Genomic DNA, 21089 nt, shown 5'->3' on the forward strand with positions numbered 1-21089 from the left:
AGAGCGAAATGATTGAAAAGGTATCTTGTTCATTTAGATTTATTTTAAAGGTATATGACAAACATAAGCATTTGTGAATTTCACCATAAACTGATTTGAATCATTAATAGTAAACTATGCCACCCATGGCGCATCACCCAATCTTGCTATAACACAATGCATTCAGAAATCACACACATGGTTTAAGCCCTATTCTCACAGGATTAGTATTACTGTAGAAAGTCAGCTGTCAGTTTTTCCAGAGGACGATTCGGATGGGATTCATTTTTTCCCTCATTCAAAATGGACCATTATGACTGGAGGCTCTTCTAGGCATGAAGATATTTCGCATCTTGGGACAGCCTAATGGCCTTCAGTTCGGAGAAAGTCAAAAATAATGCATATCAATAAGAACCTATGCAGACTTAATTACCGGACGTATTTGGCACAGTATCATCCACTTCATCTTGTAAAAGAAGTATGGCACTAGGGAAGTTGTGACCAAACAGAATTTATCATTACGCTACATTCATAGCACTGTTTTAAGCATCAATGTGTTCCCAAGTGCATTCCCAAACCAGGTGCAGCACCTGTTAAACTGTAATATCCCTCAAAACACAGGGATGACGATTCACACTATCAGAGGACCCAACCTTAGGGATGGGATTATTAAAAAAAAAGTATTACTAAAATGGGACTGAAATTACAGATGTGATTTGTGCTCATGCACATTACACTAACTGAGCTCCCCCAGTGAAACTTATCCTGTCCGAATAGGGCTACAGATTATGGCAAAGCATTTCTTATATAGTGACAAAAGTAACTTCAACTATAAAACCAGATTTGAATGTAGTTAACATGATTCCACAGTAAAAAAAAAAAAAAGTATAAATACAGCTAAGAGAAAATGGGTAAACTAGAACGAACATTCTCAGGAGTCGTCAGCAAATCCATACATTGAAAACGGTAATGCCGTCAACATGGGTTCAAATCTGGCCTACTGCCCTTTGACACCACCTTTATCTTTCCCTACTGTCATCCTCTCTTTAATAGTCAGAAAAAAGCTTAAAGATAAGAACAAAAATCATGGTTATAGCTGGTAGCTCACAAGCAGCTGGGGCACCAAGAGAGGTGTTCGAAGCCATACAATAAATCTTACATGTCCTCCCTATGCCTTAATTATTACCGCATAGTTCGGAGAGAGACGGCTGGTGGATGAGATTAAGGTCTTTTGAAAAGTTTCATCAGCCACAGCAGTGAGTTGCACAGTGCTCTTGTCCATATTGCAGAACCCCTATGTAGATGTTAGTTACGCTGTGTAGTCTTTGACAAACTTGGTTGCACTCAAATCCAGCAGTCGAGCGACTCATCAATTCCCTCCCCGTCGGAATCAGCTACATGATGGGGAGGCTTCACATATCTAAGAGAAAAAAAGGAGTTCGTACCAACTTTATTTGTTATGTAGAGCTGAGTTTCAGAATGGTATCACCCACCTGCTTGGTTATTAGATGGTCTAGCAGTTCAAAATGGAACACAGTGTTTTTGCAACATGAAATCTTATTAAAATCGGTTCATATACACCCCCAGGAATGAGACTTTTGTTGTACATTTTCTGACAATGGAGCACTTAGATATGGTCTTTCATAGAATGTATGGGAATGACATAGTAAGGCATTTGTGAAAATTGTATAGCAATATAGAGTGGGAAAGCGGCCTTGCGGTTGGACAATTAAGTCACTGCAGTAAATAAAACATCTGTCCTGTCCAGGACCATAGCCAATCAGAGATGCATGCAAATCATCAATTTGCCACACGGGCCTGCCATCATTCACTTTAAACTGGACTGTGTGATTACAGGCCGTAGCAACAGTGTGCCTTTAGAACGCATTTGCCAAAAGCCACATGACTGGATTTCTGCAAATGTGTAAATACTACGGGAGTCCTCTTGCATTTGCGAACTTCATAGCCCTATTGATGAAACAACCATGAAAAGGTAGGCTCGCTCCCTCAGTTGCCTATGCACATCAACAACTAATGCTAGCCAGAGCTAAAATCTAACGGGAGAACATTAGATAAACCCTCAAACTTTTTTCAGCTAGTTGGGCATCAGAATCGTACTGATAAACGACAGGGAATAGTAGCCTGCTTGTCCTTCCGCAGCATGCCTGCCAATGCATGCTTGTCCCAATCCACGTTTTGACAACTGAATGGGACTTTTATAAAATGTCCACTTATGTGCATAGGATGCATATAGCATTAACATTAAAACATAAGATAAATATTTGTCCAGCCTTTGCTGCTATGCATAATACGCTGCGACCCTAATGAAAAGGTATTTAACTCCAAATATTGTTTTGTTTGCCACTGCATGGATCACCGGTGCGGTGGAATGCAGCATTGCTGTATGGTGCACTCAATGTATTGTCGTTGAGTATACACGATTTTCTTATACATTTGTTAATTTGACTGATACTTATAAGAAACAAGATTGTCCACTTCCTCATTCTCTGTCCTGTTTTCGCATAGAGATCGTAGCGTTTTATTATGTTATCTGTGCACGCATGTGCGGCGCCATTCACATTTTAGTGGTCGCATACACATATTTAACAGATGTAATTTCGGGTGTAGCGAAATGCTTGTATCATTGCAAATAGGGCGTTATTGGTCGATTTCTTATTAAACTAAATCTGAAAAGCTTGTATGTATTTTTTAAAAATGTAATTTTATGAACCCAACCCCTATTTGTTCTATGTGCTCTTTATCTTATTTGTTGCTTTACCTCCACAGACGCTGTCATGAAGCACTTCCCGGGTGCAACAAAGGGACAAGTGGGAACGGCTTGAAACAGTAAAATGGCTGAATTGAGAATCGATGAAAGAAAATGAATAGGATTAAATTCAGTTTTGTGTTTGTTCAATTGTATTACCATGACTACAAGTAGCACTGAAATTGTGCTCCCGTAACATATGTTAACATGTATTGTGACAAAGGACATGTGAATACTGTGTGTCACACATGAGCATAAGGTAACATATTATGACATGTAATAAACACGTGAATACTACATGTATCACATATAGGAGCATAAGTATTATACATACTGTATAAGTCAAATGTCACGTGAAAATTATTCTATTTTTCAACATACAAGTGACGTGTGGCTACTTAAGCACTTATTGCAGGTTTTGTTTTTGGTAGCCTAGCTAGTGGCATGTGTACACTGTAGCATGTGTCTGTACACTTTCCGTCCACTGCGCTCTGTAAACGGGACACACGAAAGCAGCGCAATTGAAGTTGAATTCACTAATGCGAGCACATCACGCTGTAATTTCATTAAGTACATGACTCAATTATACTTGCCTGAGACCTTTTCGGGCCGCGGGCCTTGTGTGCTAGCCGATTAGCCACATTATGACTGACATGTGATCATTGCCCTTGCTAGTTTGATTGGATTAACATTCCAAGCCTTAGTTACAGTCGTCCGTTTTCATTCCAAATATTTAGTAATTGAAGATGAAACAGTGCATCACAAATGGGTGGAGGCAGCAAACAATGTATCAGGCCAGCTGTGATTTACAACCTGATAGCAATATTCTTTGGACTACCAAGAAATGTATTGGTGAATCATGTATTTATTATAAAATCCCCATTAGCTACTCTTCCTGGGGAACAGCAACATTAAGGCAGTTCTACCTTTTCATTTTATTTTTAAACATTACAATACATTTACAACAGATTGTGTGCCCTCAGACCCCCTACTCTATTACCACATATCTATACCACAAAATCCGTGTGTATAGTGTGTATGTTATCGTGTGTTTGTATGCATGTCTCTGTGCCTATGTTTGTGTTGCTTTACAGTCCCCGCTGTTCCATAAGGTGTATTTTTATCTGTTTTTTAAATCAAATTTTGGTTCGAGCCCGGGTTGGGGCGAAAAGAGGGACGGAACCTACACTGTTACACTTGCATGAGTTACTTGATGTGGAATAGAGTTCCATGTAGTCATGGCTCTATGCAGTACTGTACGCCTCCCATAGTCTTTTCTGGACTTGGGGACTGTGAAGAGACCTCTGGTGGCATGTCTTGTAGGGTATATGCATGGGTGTCCGAGCTGTATGCCAGCAGTTCAAACCGACAGCTCGGTGTATTCAACATGTCAATACCTCACAAATAAAAGTAGCGATGAAGTCAGTCTCTCCTCCACTTTGAGCCAGGAGAGATTGACATGCATATTAATGTTAGCTCTTTGTGTACATCCAAGGGTCAGTCGTGCTGCCCTGTTCAGAGCCAATTGTAATTTTCCTCAGGCCCTCTTTGTGGTACCTGACCAAATGACTGAACAGTAGTCCAGGTGCGACAAAACTAGGGCCTGAAGGACCTGCCTCGTTGCTAGTTCTGTTAAGAATGCAGAGCAACTCTTTATTATGGACAGAGTTCTCCCCATCCTAGCTACTGTTGTATCAATATGTTTTGACCATGACAGTTTACAATCCAGGGTTACAAGATTAACACTGTCATTACAAGGTTTAGTGAATGATTTGTCCCAAATACAATGCTTTTAGTTTTTGAAATATTTAGAGCTAACTTTTTCCTTGCCACCCATTCTGAAACTAACTGCAGCTCTTTGTTAAGTGTTGCTGTGGTAGCTGACGTGTATAGTGTTGAGTCAACCGCATACATAGACACACTGACTTTAATCAAAAGTGGCATGATGTTAGTAAAGATTGAAAAAAGTAAGGGGCCAAGACAGCTGCCCTAGGGAATTCCTGATTCTACTTGGATTTTGTTGGAGAGGCATCCATTAAAGAGCACCCTCTGTGTTCTGTTAGACAGGTAACTCTTTATCCACAATATAGTAGGGTGTGTAAAGCCATAACGCATATGTTTTTCCAGAAACACACTATGATCGATAATGTCAAAAGCCACACTGAAGTCCAACAAAACAGCCCCCTCAATTTCTCTCAGCTAATCAGTCATTTGCGTAAGTGCTGTGCTTATTGAATGTCCTTCCCGATAAGTGTGCTGAAAGTCTGGTGTCAATTCGTTTACTGTGAAAAAGCATTGTATCTGGTCAAACACCATTTTTCCCCAAAGGTTTACAAAGGGTTGGTAACAGTCTGATTACTGGCTCAAATAGCTGACCAAAGGGGGCTTTACTATTCTTAGGTAGGGGAAAAACGTTTGCTTCCCTCCAGGCCTGAGGGCACACACTTTCTAGTAGGCTTAAATTGAAAATATGGCAAATAGGAGTGGCAATAACGTCCGCTACTATCCTCAGTAATTTTCCATCCAAGTTGTCAGACCCCAGTGGCTTGTCATTGTTGATAGACAACAATAAGAATAGATGGATGCATTGAGCTGCATCTATTCTGCCAACAACGCCTTACTGTATGTCATGGAATTTTGAGTTAATTATAACCTATTTTTAAAACCTATTTTCAAAGTTGGTTTTGAAGCACACTGGGAATCTGATATTTTTTTGTGATATGATTGTCTGCTTTTTTCATATCTGCAAAGTAGTTAAGATGCTGTCAGTTACACTTTAATAATATCAGGGATGTGATCAGGACAACATACCGTAATGGCTATGGGAGGATAGGTCAGTTACTATCAAATATGAGTAGAGAATAAGGTTGTGTCCCAAATGGCATCCCAATTCCTTTATAGTGAACTACTTTTGACCAGGGTCCATAGGGCTCTTGTCAAAAGTAGTGCACTATATAGGGAAGAAGGTGTCATTGGAACATAACACTTAGGACTATGTGACGCCGCACAGGGGTGGAAGAGGGGCGTTACTACTTCATAGGAGAAGAGGCATTGGAAAGAATATGGTGTAATTGCAGACCACAACTCAGGGTGTTTCTTGATGTGGGTGTTCCCTGATATCAGGAAATGCCAATTGATAACTGCCATTGGTCAGTTCCGGTGTTATGAAACTGATGGTTTCTGGACACAGATGTGTTTACATAGCAGGTTAGGATAATTAATGTTACAAGTTAGGAAAAGGGTTCGATTTAGCTACGGTGGGGGGGGTTCGATTAATCTCTCCCAGGTGCCCGTGTAGGCGTGTTTTGCACCAGGTGAAAGTTGATTGCATTCGTTTTGGAAGCGGGCTGCCTCCCGGCATGAGCCAGGTGCCCCGTTCAAGTCCCACGGCGTAGTTGGCTCAAAACAAATTGACGTAGAAGCATTTGAAGTAATGAGTAGGATTCTGTGTTTTCGCATGCAAAAGTGATTGCTTTTGAGCTTTATCAGGAAAGTACCATGGGAATGCAGATGCCTTGAGCAGTCTTCTGCTGCGATAAACACCCACCATAACAGCTCAAGAGGACAGAGTGCTGATGTGCGTGGACACGGCACTCGTGACTGCAGAGCAAGGGAGATCCCGGACAAGTAAAGACACAGTACTGTCTAGAGTTAGAGAATATGTAGTAAGGGGATGGCCACAACAAACAGAAGGGACTGAATTCACACCATACAGTGTCAGGAAAACAGTGTTGAGTGTACAGGATGGTTGCGTTTTGTGGGGAGCACTAGTGATTATTCCACAGCCAGCACGCCAGGCTATCCTACAGCAGGGGGTCTCGCATATAAAGCCTTGGCTAGGAGTTATTTATGGTGGCCAAAACTAGATCAGGAGATAGACAATCTAGTCAAGACATGGAACACGTGTCAGGAACACAGAAAGGAACCAGCAGCAGCTCCACTCCACCCGTGGGAGTTTCCAGAGAAATCTTGGAGAAGATTGGCCCTGTGTAATTTATGTGCATTCATGGGGAAAATGTTCCTGATAATCATTGATGAAGATTCAAAACGGATGGATGTGTATCCGGTTAGTTCTGCTTCATCCACCACTACTATAGATGGCATACGACAGAAAAACAACCATGACAAACATACCAAGGGCTGAAATTTTGGAGGGGGACCCTGTCTTTATCAGAAATTTCAGTTGTGGGAAAATGGATTCCTGGATTCATAGACTCAGTGACTTGTCCTGTTTCTGACAAGGTGGTTCGCAGACATGTCGATCAGATTCTTGCCAGACGGGATGGAACAACAAGTGAGTTACCAGTTATGATGGCAGAGGACAGTCTGTTCTCTAGCTATCCCAGTGCTTCTGTAGTGCACATTCCTCAGACAGAGACAATAACAGAGGAAACAGTTCACCAAGAGGAGAATCCAGTTTCAGAGTCAAATACTCTGAGCCCGGCTCAGAAACAGCTGGTGGCTTTTCCACCGTTGCGAATGAACACTACCCCTAGTATACGTCATCCACAGAGGCACGCAAAGCTTCCAAGCGGCTTAAAAGACTGAACTCTGAACAAGAAAATAAAAAAATAACTGTGATAAATTGTTTTTAAGAGACTCAAGAGTTAAAATACTTAGTTACCCAAGCATGTGAAAATAAAAGTGAACTTGTGAAATGTCATGTTTATTGTTTAAAATGACTGACTTGTTTAGATCAGTAGAGTACATAACAAGTTTAAAATAATTGTTTCAGTTAAAATAACTTTCAGATTTTGTTGATTTGTGAAGACGTAATATTGAAATCTTATGAGGGAATGAATGTGGTATTAACGTCATTACACATTACCAGGTTGTGTAGCACTTGAGTACCTATTGGTATCATTATTAGAGTATTGGAATGCACCCCAATACACACTGAGTGCAGCTGCGACAGCCTGCCTGTTACACCATGCTCCGGGTTAGTAATAAAGTAATCAATTCATAAAGGGCTACTACCTTACTCCTCTCCCAAGGCATAAAGACTTCCATGGGTTGTCAAAAGAAAAGCAGGGATTCCTGATTAATCAGGAAAAAAAATCACATCCCTGAAAAGTCATATTCTATTCAATGTACCAATGTGGGCTATACCTTTAGTATTGACATAGTCGTTGCCTTCATCACTGTCATCACTCTTTTCCACGTCGATATTCATGTTGCCCTCTGCTCCACTGTTTTCTGTGAACACAAACACAGGATTGAGGTATTTACACAGTGCATCCGGAAAGGATTCAGGCCCCTTCCCTTGTTCCACATTTTGTTACGTTACAGCCTTATTCTAAAATGGATTAAATAAATAATACATTCCTCAATCTAAACACAATACCCCATAATGACAAAGCGAAAACAGGTTTGTAGAAATGTTTTCAAATGTATAAACAATAAACAGAAATACCTTATTTACATAAGTACAGACCCTTTGCTATGAGACTTGAAATTGAGCTCAGGTGCATCCTGCTTCCATTGACCATCCTTGAGATGTTTCTACAACTTGATTGGAGTCCACTGGTGGTACATTCAATTGATTGGACATGATTTGGAAAGGCACACATCTGTCTATATAAAGGTCCCTCAGTTGACAGTGCATGTCAGAGCTAAAACTAAGCTATGAGGTTGAAGGAATTTTCCGTAGAGCTCCGAGACAGGATTGTGTCGAGGAACAGATCTAGGGAAGGGTACCAAAAAAATTCTGCAGCATTGAAGGTCCCCAAGAACACAGTGACCTCCACCATTCTTAAATGGAAGAAGTTTGGAACCACCAAGACTCTTCCTAGAGCTGGCTGCCTGGCCAAACTGAGCAATTGGGGAGAAGGGTCTTGGTCAGGGATGTGACCAAGAACCCGATGGACAATGATATAGCTCCAGAGTTCCTCTGTGGAGATTGGAGAACCAGAGGCCGGACTTCAACTCAATCTAACATCTCTGGAGAAACCTGAAAATAGCTGTGCAGCGACGCTCCCCATCCAACCTGACAGCTTGAGAGGATTTGCAGAGAAAAATGGGAGAAACTCCCCAAATACAGGTGGGCCGAGCTTGTAGCGTCATACCCAACAAGACTCGAGGCTCTAATCACTGCCAAAGGCGCTTCAACAAAGTACTGAGTAAAAGGTGTTTTTACAAAAGTATTAGATTTTTTATAATTTAGCAAGAAAATTCTAAAACCTGTTTTTGCTTTGTCATTATGGAGTATTGTGTGTAGATTGATGAGGAAAAAACACAATTTAATCAATTTTAGAATGCTGTAACGTAACAAAATGTGGAAAAAGTCAAGGGGTCTAAATACTTTCCAAAGGCACTGTATTGTCATGCATTTCACTTATGACTTGAACTTATTTTTTTTAAATTATTTATATATTGTAATATCCATGTATTTAAGTGTTATTTGGATATCAATAAAAAATTCAAAAGCATTCAACCACAAGATGTCACAAAAGCCCTATTCGCAAGGGACTAGTATTACTATAGAACGTTGGTTATGTAATTATTACCCCAGAATTTCAGTGTTTCCAGTGGACAATTCGGACGGGATTAGTTTTACCAAACTGCCCCTGTAATTATTTTTTTTCCCTCATTCAAAATTGACCATTATGACGGTAGTCTGAAGGCTCTGCTAGACATGAAGATACTTCAAATGTCTCGGGATAGCTAATATTGACCTAATGGCCTTCAGTTCGGAGAAAGTCAAAATAATAATGCATATCAATAGCAACAATGAACTGCAACCTATGCAGACATTTAATTACCGGACATATTTGCCAATTTATCAATTCATTGGCACAATATCGTCCACGTTATCTTTTAAACAGAGAAGTATGGCACTAGGAAGGTTGATATGTGACAAAACAGATCCTTCACCTGTGTGCTACGTGCATAGCACTTTGTTTTAAGCATGAACTTGTTTCCATGTTTTTACCTAAACTAGGTGCAGCATCTGTTAAAGCTCTAATGTCCCTCAAAACACAGGGATGACGATCCAGGTTAGTAATAAAGTAATCAGTTTTAAAGAGCTCAATCCTTCCCAGGCATAAAGAGTTCCATGGGTCATTACAACTGTCAAAAAAGCAGGGATTCCTGATTAAATCAGGAACATCCCTGAAAAGTTGGATTCTATTCAATGTGCCAATGTGGGCCATACCTTTAGTATTGACATAGTCGTTGCTGCCTTCATCACTGTCGTCACTCTTTCCCACGTCGACATTCATATTGCCCTCCTCGTCACTGTTTTCTGTGAGAACACACACAGGATTGAGGTATAGAATGCATTTGAAATTGTATTCAGACCTTCACTTTTCCCACATTGATACGTTACAGCCTTATTCTAACATGGATGAAATAGTTTCCCCCCCTCATCAACCTACACACAATATCCCATAATGACATAGCAGAAACTGTTTATTAGAACATTTTGCAAATGTATTAAAAACAAAAAATTGGAATATCACATTTACGTAAGTATTCAGACCCAGTACTTTGTTGAAGCACCTTTTGCAGTGATTACCCCTCAAGCTCTGTCAGGTTGGATGGGGAGCATCGCTGCAGAGCTATTTTCAGGTCTCTCCAGAGATGTTCGATCGGGTTCAAGTCCAGGCTCTGGCTGGGCCACTCAAGGACATTGAGACTTGTCCCGAAGCCACTCATTGGCTGTGTGCTTTGGGTCGTTGTCCTGTTGGAAGGTGAAGCGTTGCCCCAGTCTGAGGTCCTGAGTGCTCTGGAGCAGGTTTTCATCAAAGATCTCTCTGTACTTTGCTCCGTTCATCTCTGCCTCAATCCTGACTAGTCTCCCAGTCCCTGCCACTGAAAAACATCCCTACAGCAGGATGCTGCCACCACCATGCTTCACCGTAGGGATGGTATTGCCCAAGTGATGAGCGCTGCCTGGTTTCCTCCAGACGTGACCCTTGGCATTCAGGCTAAAGAGTTCAATCTTGGTTTCATCAGACCAGAGAAACTTGTTTCTTATGGTCTGAGAGTCCTTTACGTGCTTTTGGCAAACTCCAAGCGGCCTGTCAAGTGCCTTTTACTGAGGAGAGGCTTCCGTCTGGCCACTCCACCATAAAGGCCTGATTGGTGGAGTGCTGCAGAGATGGTTGTCCTTCTGGAAGGTTCTCCCATCTCCACAGAGGAACTCTAGAGCTCTGTCAGCGTGACCATCAGGTTCTTGGTCACCTCCTTGACCAAGACCCTTTTCTCCCGATTGCTCAGTTTGGCTGGGCGGCCAGCTCTAAGAAGAGTCTTGGTGGTTCTAAATTTCTTCCATTTATGAATGATGGAAGCCACTGTGTTCTTGGGGACCTTCAATGCTACAGAATTTTTTTGGTACCCTTCCCAGATCTGTGCCGCGACACAATCCTGTCTCAGCGCTCTACGTACAATTCATTCGACCTCATGGCTTGGTTTTTACTCTGACACGCACTGTCAACTGTGGGACCTTATATAGACAGGTGTGTGCCTTTCCAAATCATGTCCAATCAATGGAATTTACCACAGGTGGACTCCAATGAAGTTGTAGAAACGTCTCAAGGATGATCAATGCAAACATGATGCACCTGCGCTTAATTTCGAGTCTCATAGCAAAGGGTATAAACACTTATGTAAATAAGGTCTGGTTTTTTTGTTTGTAATAATATTGCAAACATTTCTAAAAACCTGTGTTCGCTTTGTCATTATTGGTATTGTGTGTAGATGGATTAAAAATAAAAAATCCTCATCAATTTTAGAGTAAGGCTGTAACTTAACAAAATGTGTAAAGTGAAGGGGTCTGAATACTTTCCGAATGCATTGTATATGTACACTCCAGTCCACAACCCATGTGATGTTTATACTGATAAGCGTACAGGACAGATTTTTATTGCACCACATTGACATATCATATGAACACAATGTGAATACTCGAGACAGCATTTTATCAATAATATTTAATTGCCCACCAAGACGCCTTTTCCAGATTTCTAAACCTCTATAATGTTCTGCACGTTTCACAAAAACTTGAATGCGGAAATAAATCTGCTGGTGGTGGCAACATTTACGTACATGCAAATTAGTGCTCAATTCAAGCTGTATCGATGAAGCGTTCCAGATTGCGAAGCCTTTACATTTCAATCACGCTGCAATGCTGCGATAAGGATGGATACAGCCCTTAAAAAGAACAAAACTCAGGGTTTCCTAAATGTACATATTTGTCATGCATTGGACTTGTGATCTCAACTGAAATGTTTTATTGTGTAATATCCATGTGTTTAAGTGTCTTTAAAGCTCTATTCACACGGGACTACTATAGAACGTCAGTTCTGTAATTATTACCCCAGCATGTCAGTAATTTTACCAAACTGCCCCTGTAATTCTTTTTTCCCTCATTCAAAATTGACCGTTTTGACGGAAGCCTGGAGGCTCTTCTAGGCGTGAAAATATTTCACATGTCTAGAGATAGGTCAATATTGACCTTCAGTTCAAATAATAATGCATATCTATAGACCCCTTTATGCGTTTACAAACATTGCCGCAAGAGGGCGGTGCACGCAATTTGGAAGCAGAACAAAGGGGAGTTCTTATAGAACGCCAGCAAAAAATGCCTCTATTTACATGTTGCTTATGAGTGCATTTCACACTACTTTTGGATTATAATTGGATTTTAAGGCTCCTATGAATGTCCTACTTAATATACTGTTTGTGTAATCATCGCAAATCAACTGCATTATACATTTTTTTTTTAAAACACTTCAACCAGTAAAATGGCTCTTTGGCTAGCTTTTGCTACAGCCTATATCAATGAGCATTAGCATTCTAGCTAACAACTGCTGCATCCAAAAGTTATTTTGCAAAGATCACAACCAAACCTAATCCTAGTGACTGTTCAAGCAATAATCAAAACATAATTGTAAGAGTATGAGAACCCCTAACAGTTTATTTGTTTAAAAGTAATACAACCTTAAGGCTAGGCTGTGTTGAATGGGCGCAGATGGCGATGACTTTCTTACTGTCGCCAAGAGTCGCGAGCATCTTTGCGTGACGTCAATGTGTCGTGCACTGGAAAAGGGTCTATAAGAACCATGAACTGTAACCTATGCAGACATTTAATTACCTGACGTAGTTGGCAATTTATCAATTAATTGGCACAATATCGTCCACTTCATCTTTTAAAAGAGAAGTATGGCACAAAGAAAGTTGATATGTGACAAAACAGATCATTTGTCTTTAGGCTACATGCATAGCACTTTGTTTTAAGCATCAATTTGTTCCCATATTCATACCCAAACTGGGTGCAGCACCTGTTAAACTCTAATATCGCTCAAAAACACAGGGATGACAATCCAGGTTAGTAATCCGTTTTAAAGAGCTCACTCCTTCCAAGGCATAAAGAGTTCCATGGGTTATTACAACTGTCAAAAAAGCAGAGATTCCTGATTTAAAATCAGGAACATCCCTGAAAAGTTAGATTCTATTCAATGTGCCAATGTGGGCCATACCTTTAGTATTGACATAGTCGTTGCTGCCGTCATCACTGTCATCACTCTTTTCCACGTCGACATTCATATTGATTTTCATATTGTCAACCGCGCCACTGTTTTCTGTGAACACACAAACACACACAGGATTGAGGAATATACTGTATATGTACACTCCAGCCTAAAACCATTGTGATGTTTATACTGATAAACCTACAGGATGGATTTCTATTGCGTCACTCACCCTGCTCTTTGTCCTCCTCTGCTTCACATTGACATATCATACAAACACGATGTGAATACTCCAGACAGCATTTTATTAATAATATTTCATGGCCCATCAAGACGCCTTTTCCTGATTTCTAAACCTCTGTATAATGTTCTGCACATGTGCTTCACAAAAACTTGAATGAGGAAATAACTATGCTGCTGCTGGCAACATATACATGCAAATGAGTGCTCTATTCAAGCTGCATCGCTGAAGCGTTCCAGATTGGGCACCAGAAATGTTAAAGTAATTTGAAGCGTTCACCTTGAATGCAGTTTTCGCCAAAGCGGGAACGTAGCCTTTACATTTCAATCACGCTGTAAAGCTGAACTTCTGCGATAAGGTTTGAATATATATTGTCATGAATTGGAACTGAACTGAATTGAACTGAAATGTTTTATTGTGTATGTATTGTGTAATATCCATGTGTTTAAGTGTCTTTAAAGCCCTATTCGCACGGGACTAGTATTACTATAGAACGTCAGTTATGTGGAAAAAGTATACATTGTCATACTTCAGTAAAAGTAAATAGAAAATTGCTCAAGTAAAAGTCACCCAGTAAAGTACTACTTGAGTAAGTCTAAAAGTATTTGATTTTAACTATACTTAAGTATCAAAAGTAAATGTAATTGCTAAAATATACTTAAGTACAAAAGTAAAAGTATAAACTATTCCAAATTCTTTATAATAAGCAAACCAGATGGCACCATTTTATTTTTATTTTTGTATAGCATGGGCCACACTCCAACATCATTTACAAACGAAGCATGTGTGTTTAGTGAGTCCGCCAGATCAGAGGCAGTTGGGATGTTCTCTTGATAAGTGTGTGAATTGGACAATTTTCCTGTCATGTTAAGCATTCAAAATGTAATGAGAACTTTTGTGTATCAGGGAAATTGTATGGAGTATAAAGTACATCATTTTATTTAGGAATGAAGTAAAAGTTGTCAATACTATTTTATATTTAAGTACAGATACCCCAAAAAACGACTTAAGTAGCACTTTAAAGTAATTTTACACCACTGGTTATGTAACCATTACCCCAGCATGTCCGTTTTTTTCCAGTGGACGATTCGGACGTTATCAAACTGCCCCAGTAATTCTTTTTTTTCCCCTCATTCAAAATTGACCGTTATGATGGAAGCCTGGAGGCTCTTCTAGGCATGAAGATATTTCACGTCTAGGGATAGCCTAATATGTACCTAATGGCCTTCAGTTTGGAGAAAATCAAAATATTAATGCATATCAATAAGAACCATGAACTGTAACCTATGCAGACATTTCAATTACCTGACATATTTGGCAAATTATTAATCCATTGACAATATCGTCCACTCCATCTTTTAAAATGACAAGTATGGCACTAGAAAAGTTGATATGTGACAAAACAGATCCTTCACCTGTGGGCTACGTGCATAGCACTTTGTTTTAAGCTTGAACTTGTTCCCATGTTCTTACCCAAACTAGGTGCAGCACCCGTTAAACTCTGTAATATCCCTCAAAACACAGAGATGACCTGTGAGTTTGCCGAAAAACAGGACGTTTTTAGGGCTGGGACAATAAACTAAGATTCGGATGGGACTAAAATTACACACGGGACTAGTATTACTATAGAACGTCGGCTATGTAATTATTACCCCAGAATGTCCGTTTTTCCAGTGGACTATTTGGACGGGATTAGTTTTACCAAATTACAGACGTGGTAATTTGTGCTCATGCACATAATTACATTACCTGAGCTCTCCCATTAAAATGTATCCCATCCGAAAAGGGCTAAAGTAATGAGTCATTTTCAGTCATCTCTCCACCCTACGTTACCTACCTGTGCCTTGGGAGCTTAGACATTGGTTGGAATGACGCAGAGACCCAGTCCCAGGAAGAACTGATGGTAACACCATTCTATAAAGGAGGAGTGAGAGAGAGAGGTTACACAAAACCCGAGAGACCCCAGTACTCTATAGCCACAGAATTAACATTCATTTAATTTAGCGAAGACAGTCTACACAGTAACAATTGCCAGTTTTCTTCCCAGGAAGTCCTGGAAATGCAAAGTGTAACATTCACAGTGAGGCACTGACATACAGTATACACCGAGTATAAAAAACATTAAGAGCACCTGCTCTTTCCATGACACAGATTGACCAGGTGAATCCAGGAGAATGCCATGATTCCTTATTGATGTCACTTGTTAAATCCACTTCAATCAGTGTAGATGAAGGGGAGGAGACAGGTTAAAGAAGGATTTTTAAGCCTTGAGCCAACAGAGACATGGATTGTGTTCGAGTGCCATTCAGAGGGTGAACGGGCAAGACAAAATATTTAAGTGCCATTTCGAATGGGGTATGGTAGTAGGTGCCAGGCACACCTGTTTCTGTCAAGAACTGCAACACTGCTGGGTTTTTCACACTCAACAGTTTCGTGTGTGATTCAAAAATGATCACCCACCCAAAGAACTTGACACAATCTGTGGGAAGCATTGGAGTCAACATGGGCCAGTATCCTTGTGGAACACTTTCAACACCTTGTAGAGTCCATGCCCCAACTAATGGGGGGGGGGGCAACTCAATATTTGAAAGGTGTTCCTAATGTTTGGTATACTCTGTGTATTTTGTTTTAATTAAATTAACACTCACAGGTATCCTTGTTCATAGCTGTCCTCGTTGACATACTCTATAGAACAGAGATGGGAGAGAGACACACACACATGGCTGTCAATCAATCATGTCAGAGAATGAAGTGCCATCGAAAGTATTCAGACCCCTTGACTTTTTCCACATTTTGTTAAATTACAGCCTTATTCTAAAATGGATTAAATAGAAAAATATGCTCAGCAATCTACACACAGTACCCCATAAAGACAAAGCGAAAAAACTGTTTTTTTTAGATTTTTTTGCAAATGTATTAAAAATAAAAAACAGAAATACCTTATTTACATAAGTATTCAGTCCCTTTACTATGAGACACAAAATTGAGCTCAGGTGCATCCTGTTTCCATTGATCATCCTTGAGATATTTCTACATCTTGGAGTCCACCTGTGATAAATTCAATTGATTGGACATGATTTGGAAAGGCTCCCACTTGTCTATATAAGGTTGACTGTGCGTGTCAGAGCAAAAACCAAGCCATGAGGTCAAAGGAATTGTCCGTAGAGCTCCAAGACAGGATTGTGTCAAGGCACAGATCTGGGGAAGGGTACCAAAACATTTCTGTAGCATTGAAGGTCCCCAAGAACACAGTGGCTTCCATCATTCTTAAATGGAAGAAGTTTGGAACCACCAAGACTCTTCCTAGAGCTGGCCACCCAGCCAATCTGAGCAATCGGGGGAAAAGTGTCTTGGTCAGGGAGGTGACCAAGAACCCGATGGTCAATGACAGAGCTCTAGAGTTCCTCTGTGGAGATGGGAGAACCTTCCAGAAGGACAACCATCTCTGCAGCACTCCACCAATCAGGCCACTCCTCAGTAAAAAGGCACATGACAGGCCGCTTGGAGTTTGCCAAAAGGCACGTAAAGGACTCTGACCATGAGAAACAAAATTCTCTGGTCTGATGAAACCAAGAATGAACTCTTTGGCCTGAATGTCAAGCGTCACGTCTGGAGAAAACCTGGCACCATTCCCTACGGTGAAGCATGGTGGTGGCAGCATCATGCTGTGGGGATGTTTTTCAGCGGCAGGGACTGGGAGACTAGCAGGATCCAGGCAAAGATGAATGGAGCAAAGTACAGAGAGATCCTTGATGAAAACCTGCTCCAGAGCACTCAGGACCTCAGACTGGGATGAAGGTTCACCTTCAAAACAGGACAATGACCCTAAGCACACAGCCAAGACACCGCAGGAGTGGCTTCGGGACAAGTCTCAATGTCCTTGAGTGACCCAGCCAGAACCCGGACTTCAACCCAATCTAACATCTCTGGAGAGACCTGAAAATAGCTGTGCACCAACGCTCCCCATCCAACCTGACACAGCTTTAGAGGATCTGCAGAGAAGAATGGGAGAAACTCCCAAAATACAGGTGTGCCAAGCTGGTAGTGTCATACCCAAGAAGACTCAAGGCTGTAATCTCTGCAAAAGGTGCTTCAACAAAGTACTGAGTAAAGGGTCTGAATACATATTTAAATGCTTTGTCATTATGGGGTATTGTATGTAGATGAGGGAAAAACAATTTAATACATTTTAGAATAAGACTGAAAACTTAACAAAATGTGGAAAAAGTCAAGGGGTCTGAATACTTTCCGAAGGCACTGTATGAATGGTTTAATGTCCAAATATCTGAATGAATGTGAGTAGGTGCACATGTAGGCAGGTACAGTAGCCTAGCGGTTAGAGCTTTGGGCCCGTAGCCAAAAAGTTTCTGGTTCAAACACAGAAGCCAACAAGGTGAAAAATGTGTCCATGAGCAAGACACTTAACCCTGGCTCAATATGGCTGACCCTGTAAAACAATACATTTCACTGCACCCATTTGGTGTATGTGACAATAAAACACACACATTTTCACCTAAGTAGCAATGTGCCATTTTTCAAAACTTCTTCAACAGTTACTGTACACACAAGTTTGAGGGGATCAATGTTACTGAACACGGTAGGATATAACGTTTACATTACCATCTCCTGGACTCTCATAGCCGTCATTACTCTCTGCAAGAAAAAAAGCAAACTATTAAGAAGGAAGGAACACTATCGAGATAGTGGCGGAGGAAGGAAGAAAACAAGTGGAGAAAATAAACATTTGATGTAGAGGAAGAGCGAGACATCTCACCATTTTCAGTCGGTGTGACAGAGTTCGGTCTCAGAACGATCTGTGGTGAACTGTGGGATAGAAAGGCAGGTACATTTCACTTGACGGGTAATATGAGTCATTGTCTGTGTGCGTGTGTGTTTGTGTGTGTAGTAGCTCACATGGGTGAAAGAAGGCTGGAAGGGGGAGCACCCCAGCTTGTGGCAGCAGAGGGGTTGTCTGAGAAAGAAGGTTCATCATCAACATCAATTTTTCTGAAGATGTTTCATGAAAAGATTTGGGTAGAACTTTAGTCATCACACACATACTCACATGGTGGGTGGGCCAAGCCAAAACCTGGGGTGCTGAGTGGGGAAGAAATCAGAGCGTTGGTAGAGGTTTGTACATGCACGGATATCAGCTGGAGATTTGTGCAAACATTCAGGCGCACTTCTGGTCATCTCGTCTGGTACACTTAAACAGTGCACCGGACATATATTACAAGCGCCACACAAACTTTTGAATATTTGGTTTCATTTTTATTAATAGGCACTGAATAGTTGTTTAATGAAAAAGTGCTTACTGCTGAGTGTAATCCTCACTGTAACGCTGCTGAATGGACGCTGAGGAGAAAGAAAATGATGTTCTGTAAATGCGCTTTATTATTTCTAATTATTGACATTTAACCCTTATTTTACCAGTTAAGCTGACTGAGAAGAACACTGTCATTTACAGCGACAATATTTACTACATAGAGCCCAATTTAATTCAATACAACTTTATTGATTCCCTCAAAAAAGGTACAGGAACGAAGCCTTGGTATTACTAGGCAGGTTGTGTCTTCTGCAGCTGAGACACAGGCCAGTCAACAGGATGAGTGACAGGGCGACCGCTCCACCCAACAGCAACGCATACAGCTGCACAGACACCTCCATCACTGTCTGCAGGAATAACACAAGCACAAACTCATCCAGTCAGATGACACTTTTGACACGACACTATTAAAGCATTATTATGCTGTCTTCTCTGACCCAATTTAAGACTTGTCTTGAACTAAGAAGCAAGTTAAATGGAGATTCTCAATATAAAGTGATATTTTTTGTCCTAGACAAAATAATGGCCCCTAACATTTTTGAAAAATATCACCTCTGAATGAATAGGAATGCGGTTGTCATTGTTATCATCATGTCATTTTCCTTCCTTGTGGTTTTTGATTCTCCATTTCACACATGCCGTCTCTAACTTTCTTGCTAACTATCACTATCAGCGGTTCAGTTCAGCTTCCTAATGCCAGGAAACGGATTTCCTGCATTTTAAAGTTAAAGAAAATACCAGCACACTCTTAACACACTGTGTGTAAATCAGACACCTTTCTGTATGTCACATAATATCTACAGTAAAACTCCATGCAAAACTGACACAAAATAAGACTACCTCAAGAACAGACACGACTACAATGACACTACGGTGTGGTACCATAGGGCTGGCATTTACTCATTTGCAGAACCTTGCTCCCTCCAAACCTTTTAATAGGTAGTGAGTTGAACTCAAACGGGCCCATCGTTGTGACAAATGGTGTCTATTTTGTGTCTCGACACTCCTCCTGGAGAGAGCCATGAGGGTGACTTTTCTGCCAAATTCAGACTGGTCTAGATTTGGTAGGGAGAGAGGGGGGGGGGAGCGAGGGACGGCTGATCTGAAGGGCTAGCTTAGATCCAGTTAGGTGGTATAGTACAGAGCTGCTGAACCTGAGGAGTTCAGAAAACCTGGGCCATGGGCGGGTGGCCATGACGTTGAAGAACATTCAGATTCAGTCAAAGTAATTTATATCTATAACCTTGTGAACATGTCTCCATTTGGAATTCATCGTGGGTTAATCAACATTGCTGAGTACCAGGGATGGGGTCAATTCCAGAAGTACACTGAAACTCCAATACTCTTCAATGCTTTTCACTGGGGAAAATGTGGAATTGGAATTTGGTTTACTTTCTGAATTGAAATTGAACTGACCCCAACCCAGGTGAATAAATCAACAAGTTACTTTTTCACTTCTAGCTTATTCTCTACTAACCTAGAGGTTAAGAACCTAGGCATAAAGTAGGAGTCAATCAGTGGAGGGAGTTCTTACCAGCATGTGTTGTGTAGATTTCCAACAGAGCGTTAGGTCATAGGTTGCTGATGATCTGCCAGGTGGTCAATGAGACTGGTTCTAAACCGGAGGTCGAGTTCCGGCCGAGTTGACCCCAATCCAATCCCCAGACCAGCTCAGTCGTCAGCTACACTGAGATGCGCCATTTTGGATGCATCTGATCTTCTGTCTGTTGCTCAAATCCCTATCCTACCACATGCAACTCTCCCTAGCTGTTCTTTTTGTTCACTCTTGAGTTTTCCCTCCCTTTCAGTTAACTGTAAGGAACCTTGACTATAGCAGCTTGACATAGGTGCCTTCCTCGATGCACCTTTTGGTCTGTATGACCTGTTCAGTCGCCTCCTCCTTCCCTTCCTCCCTCACTCTTCTCATCAACTCTCCTACCCTGCCGTCATCTCAGCCTCCCCCAATCTGTCTTTTTTCTATCGTTCTCACAGTGTTGTTTCAGATCATCCTCTCCCCACCACCGTACCTCTGATCTTATCGCCTCCTTCTCGCTACTTTACTTGGAGAGACCTGAAAGGCACATTAAAATACGGGGAATGACAAATGTTCAGTTCGTTTCAAGATGTACCATCCTATAGATCTAAATCAAAATCCTACGCCGAGGTACCCCAAGGGTCTGTATTTGGACCAATGTTTATGCTGTAGAGGGAACAGTGAGAACAGCATAAGTGGCCAACAGTCAGACACTTGGCTATCATTTGGTCCATGCGAGTCAATAATCACTTACCATCAACTAATAATTG

At 41.0% G+C, this 21089-nt stretch overlaps 1 protein-coding gene and 1 long non-coding RNA gene across 3 annotated transcripts; one reads left to right on the plus strand and one right to left on the minus strand.

Moving 5' to 3' along the window:
- Nucleotides 1-23: 23 nt before the first annotated feature.
- Nucleotides 24-21012, minus strand: lat (linker for activation of T cells). 2 transcript variants are annotated; one of them, XM_014192332.2, is made up of 13 exons: nucleotides 20320-20754; nucleotides 19018-19132; nucleotides 18775-18814; nucleotides 18525-18556; nucleotides 18374-18431; nucleotides 18234-18283; nucleotides 18080-18112; nucleotides 16108-16144; nucleotides 15297-15373; nucleotides 13228-13329; nucleotides 9900-9989; nucleotides 7856-7942; nucleotides 24-1399 (listed from the first exon to the last, which is right to left on the minus strand). In XM_014192332.2, exons 1-13 carry the CDS (start codon nucleotides 20323-20325, stop codon nucleotides 1392-1394), a joined length of 735 nt encoding a protein of 244 aa, XP_014047807.1. In that variant the 5' UTR covers nucleotides 20326-20754; the 3' UTR covers nucleotides 24-1391. The 2 variants fall into 2 exon arrangements, with proteins under 2 accessions (XP_014047807.1, XP_014047808.1); XM_014192333.2 differs by lacking the exon at nucleotides 9900-9989 and having other exon boundaries at nucleotides 20320-21012.
- Nucleotides 1797-3049, plus strand: LOC106600741 (uncharacterized). Its single transcript, XR_001327893.2, has 2 exons — nucleotides 1797-1972; nucleotides 2767-3049. It is a non-coding gene; the product is annotated as an uncharacterized lncRNA (long non-coding RNA).
- Nucleotides 21013-21089: the final 77 nt, after the last annotated feature.

This window comes from Salmo salar, chromosome ssa03 (assembly GCF_905237065.1).
Source record: "Salmo salar chromosome ssa03, Ssal_v3.1, whole genome shotgun sequence".
Classification (NCBI taxonomy): domain Eukaryota; kingdom Metazoa; phylum Chordata; class Actinopteri; order Salmoniformes; family Salmonidae; genus Salmo; species Salmo salar.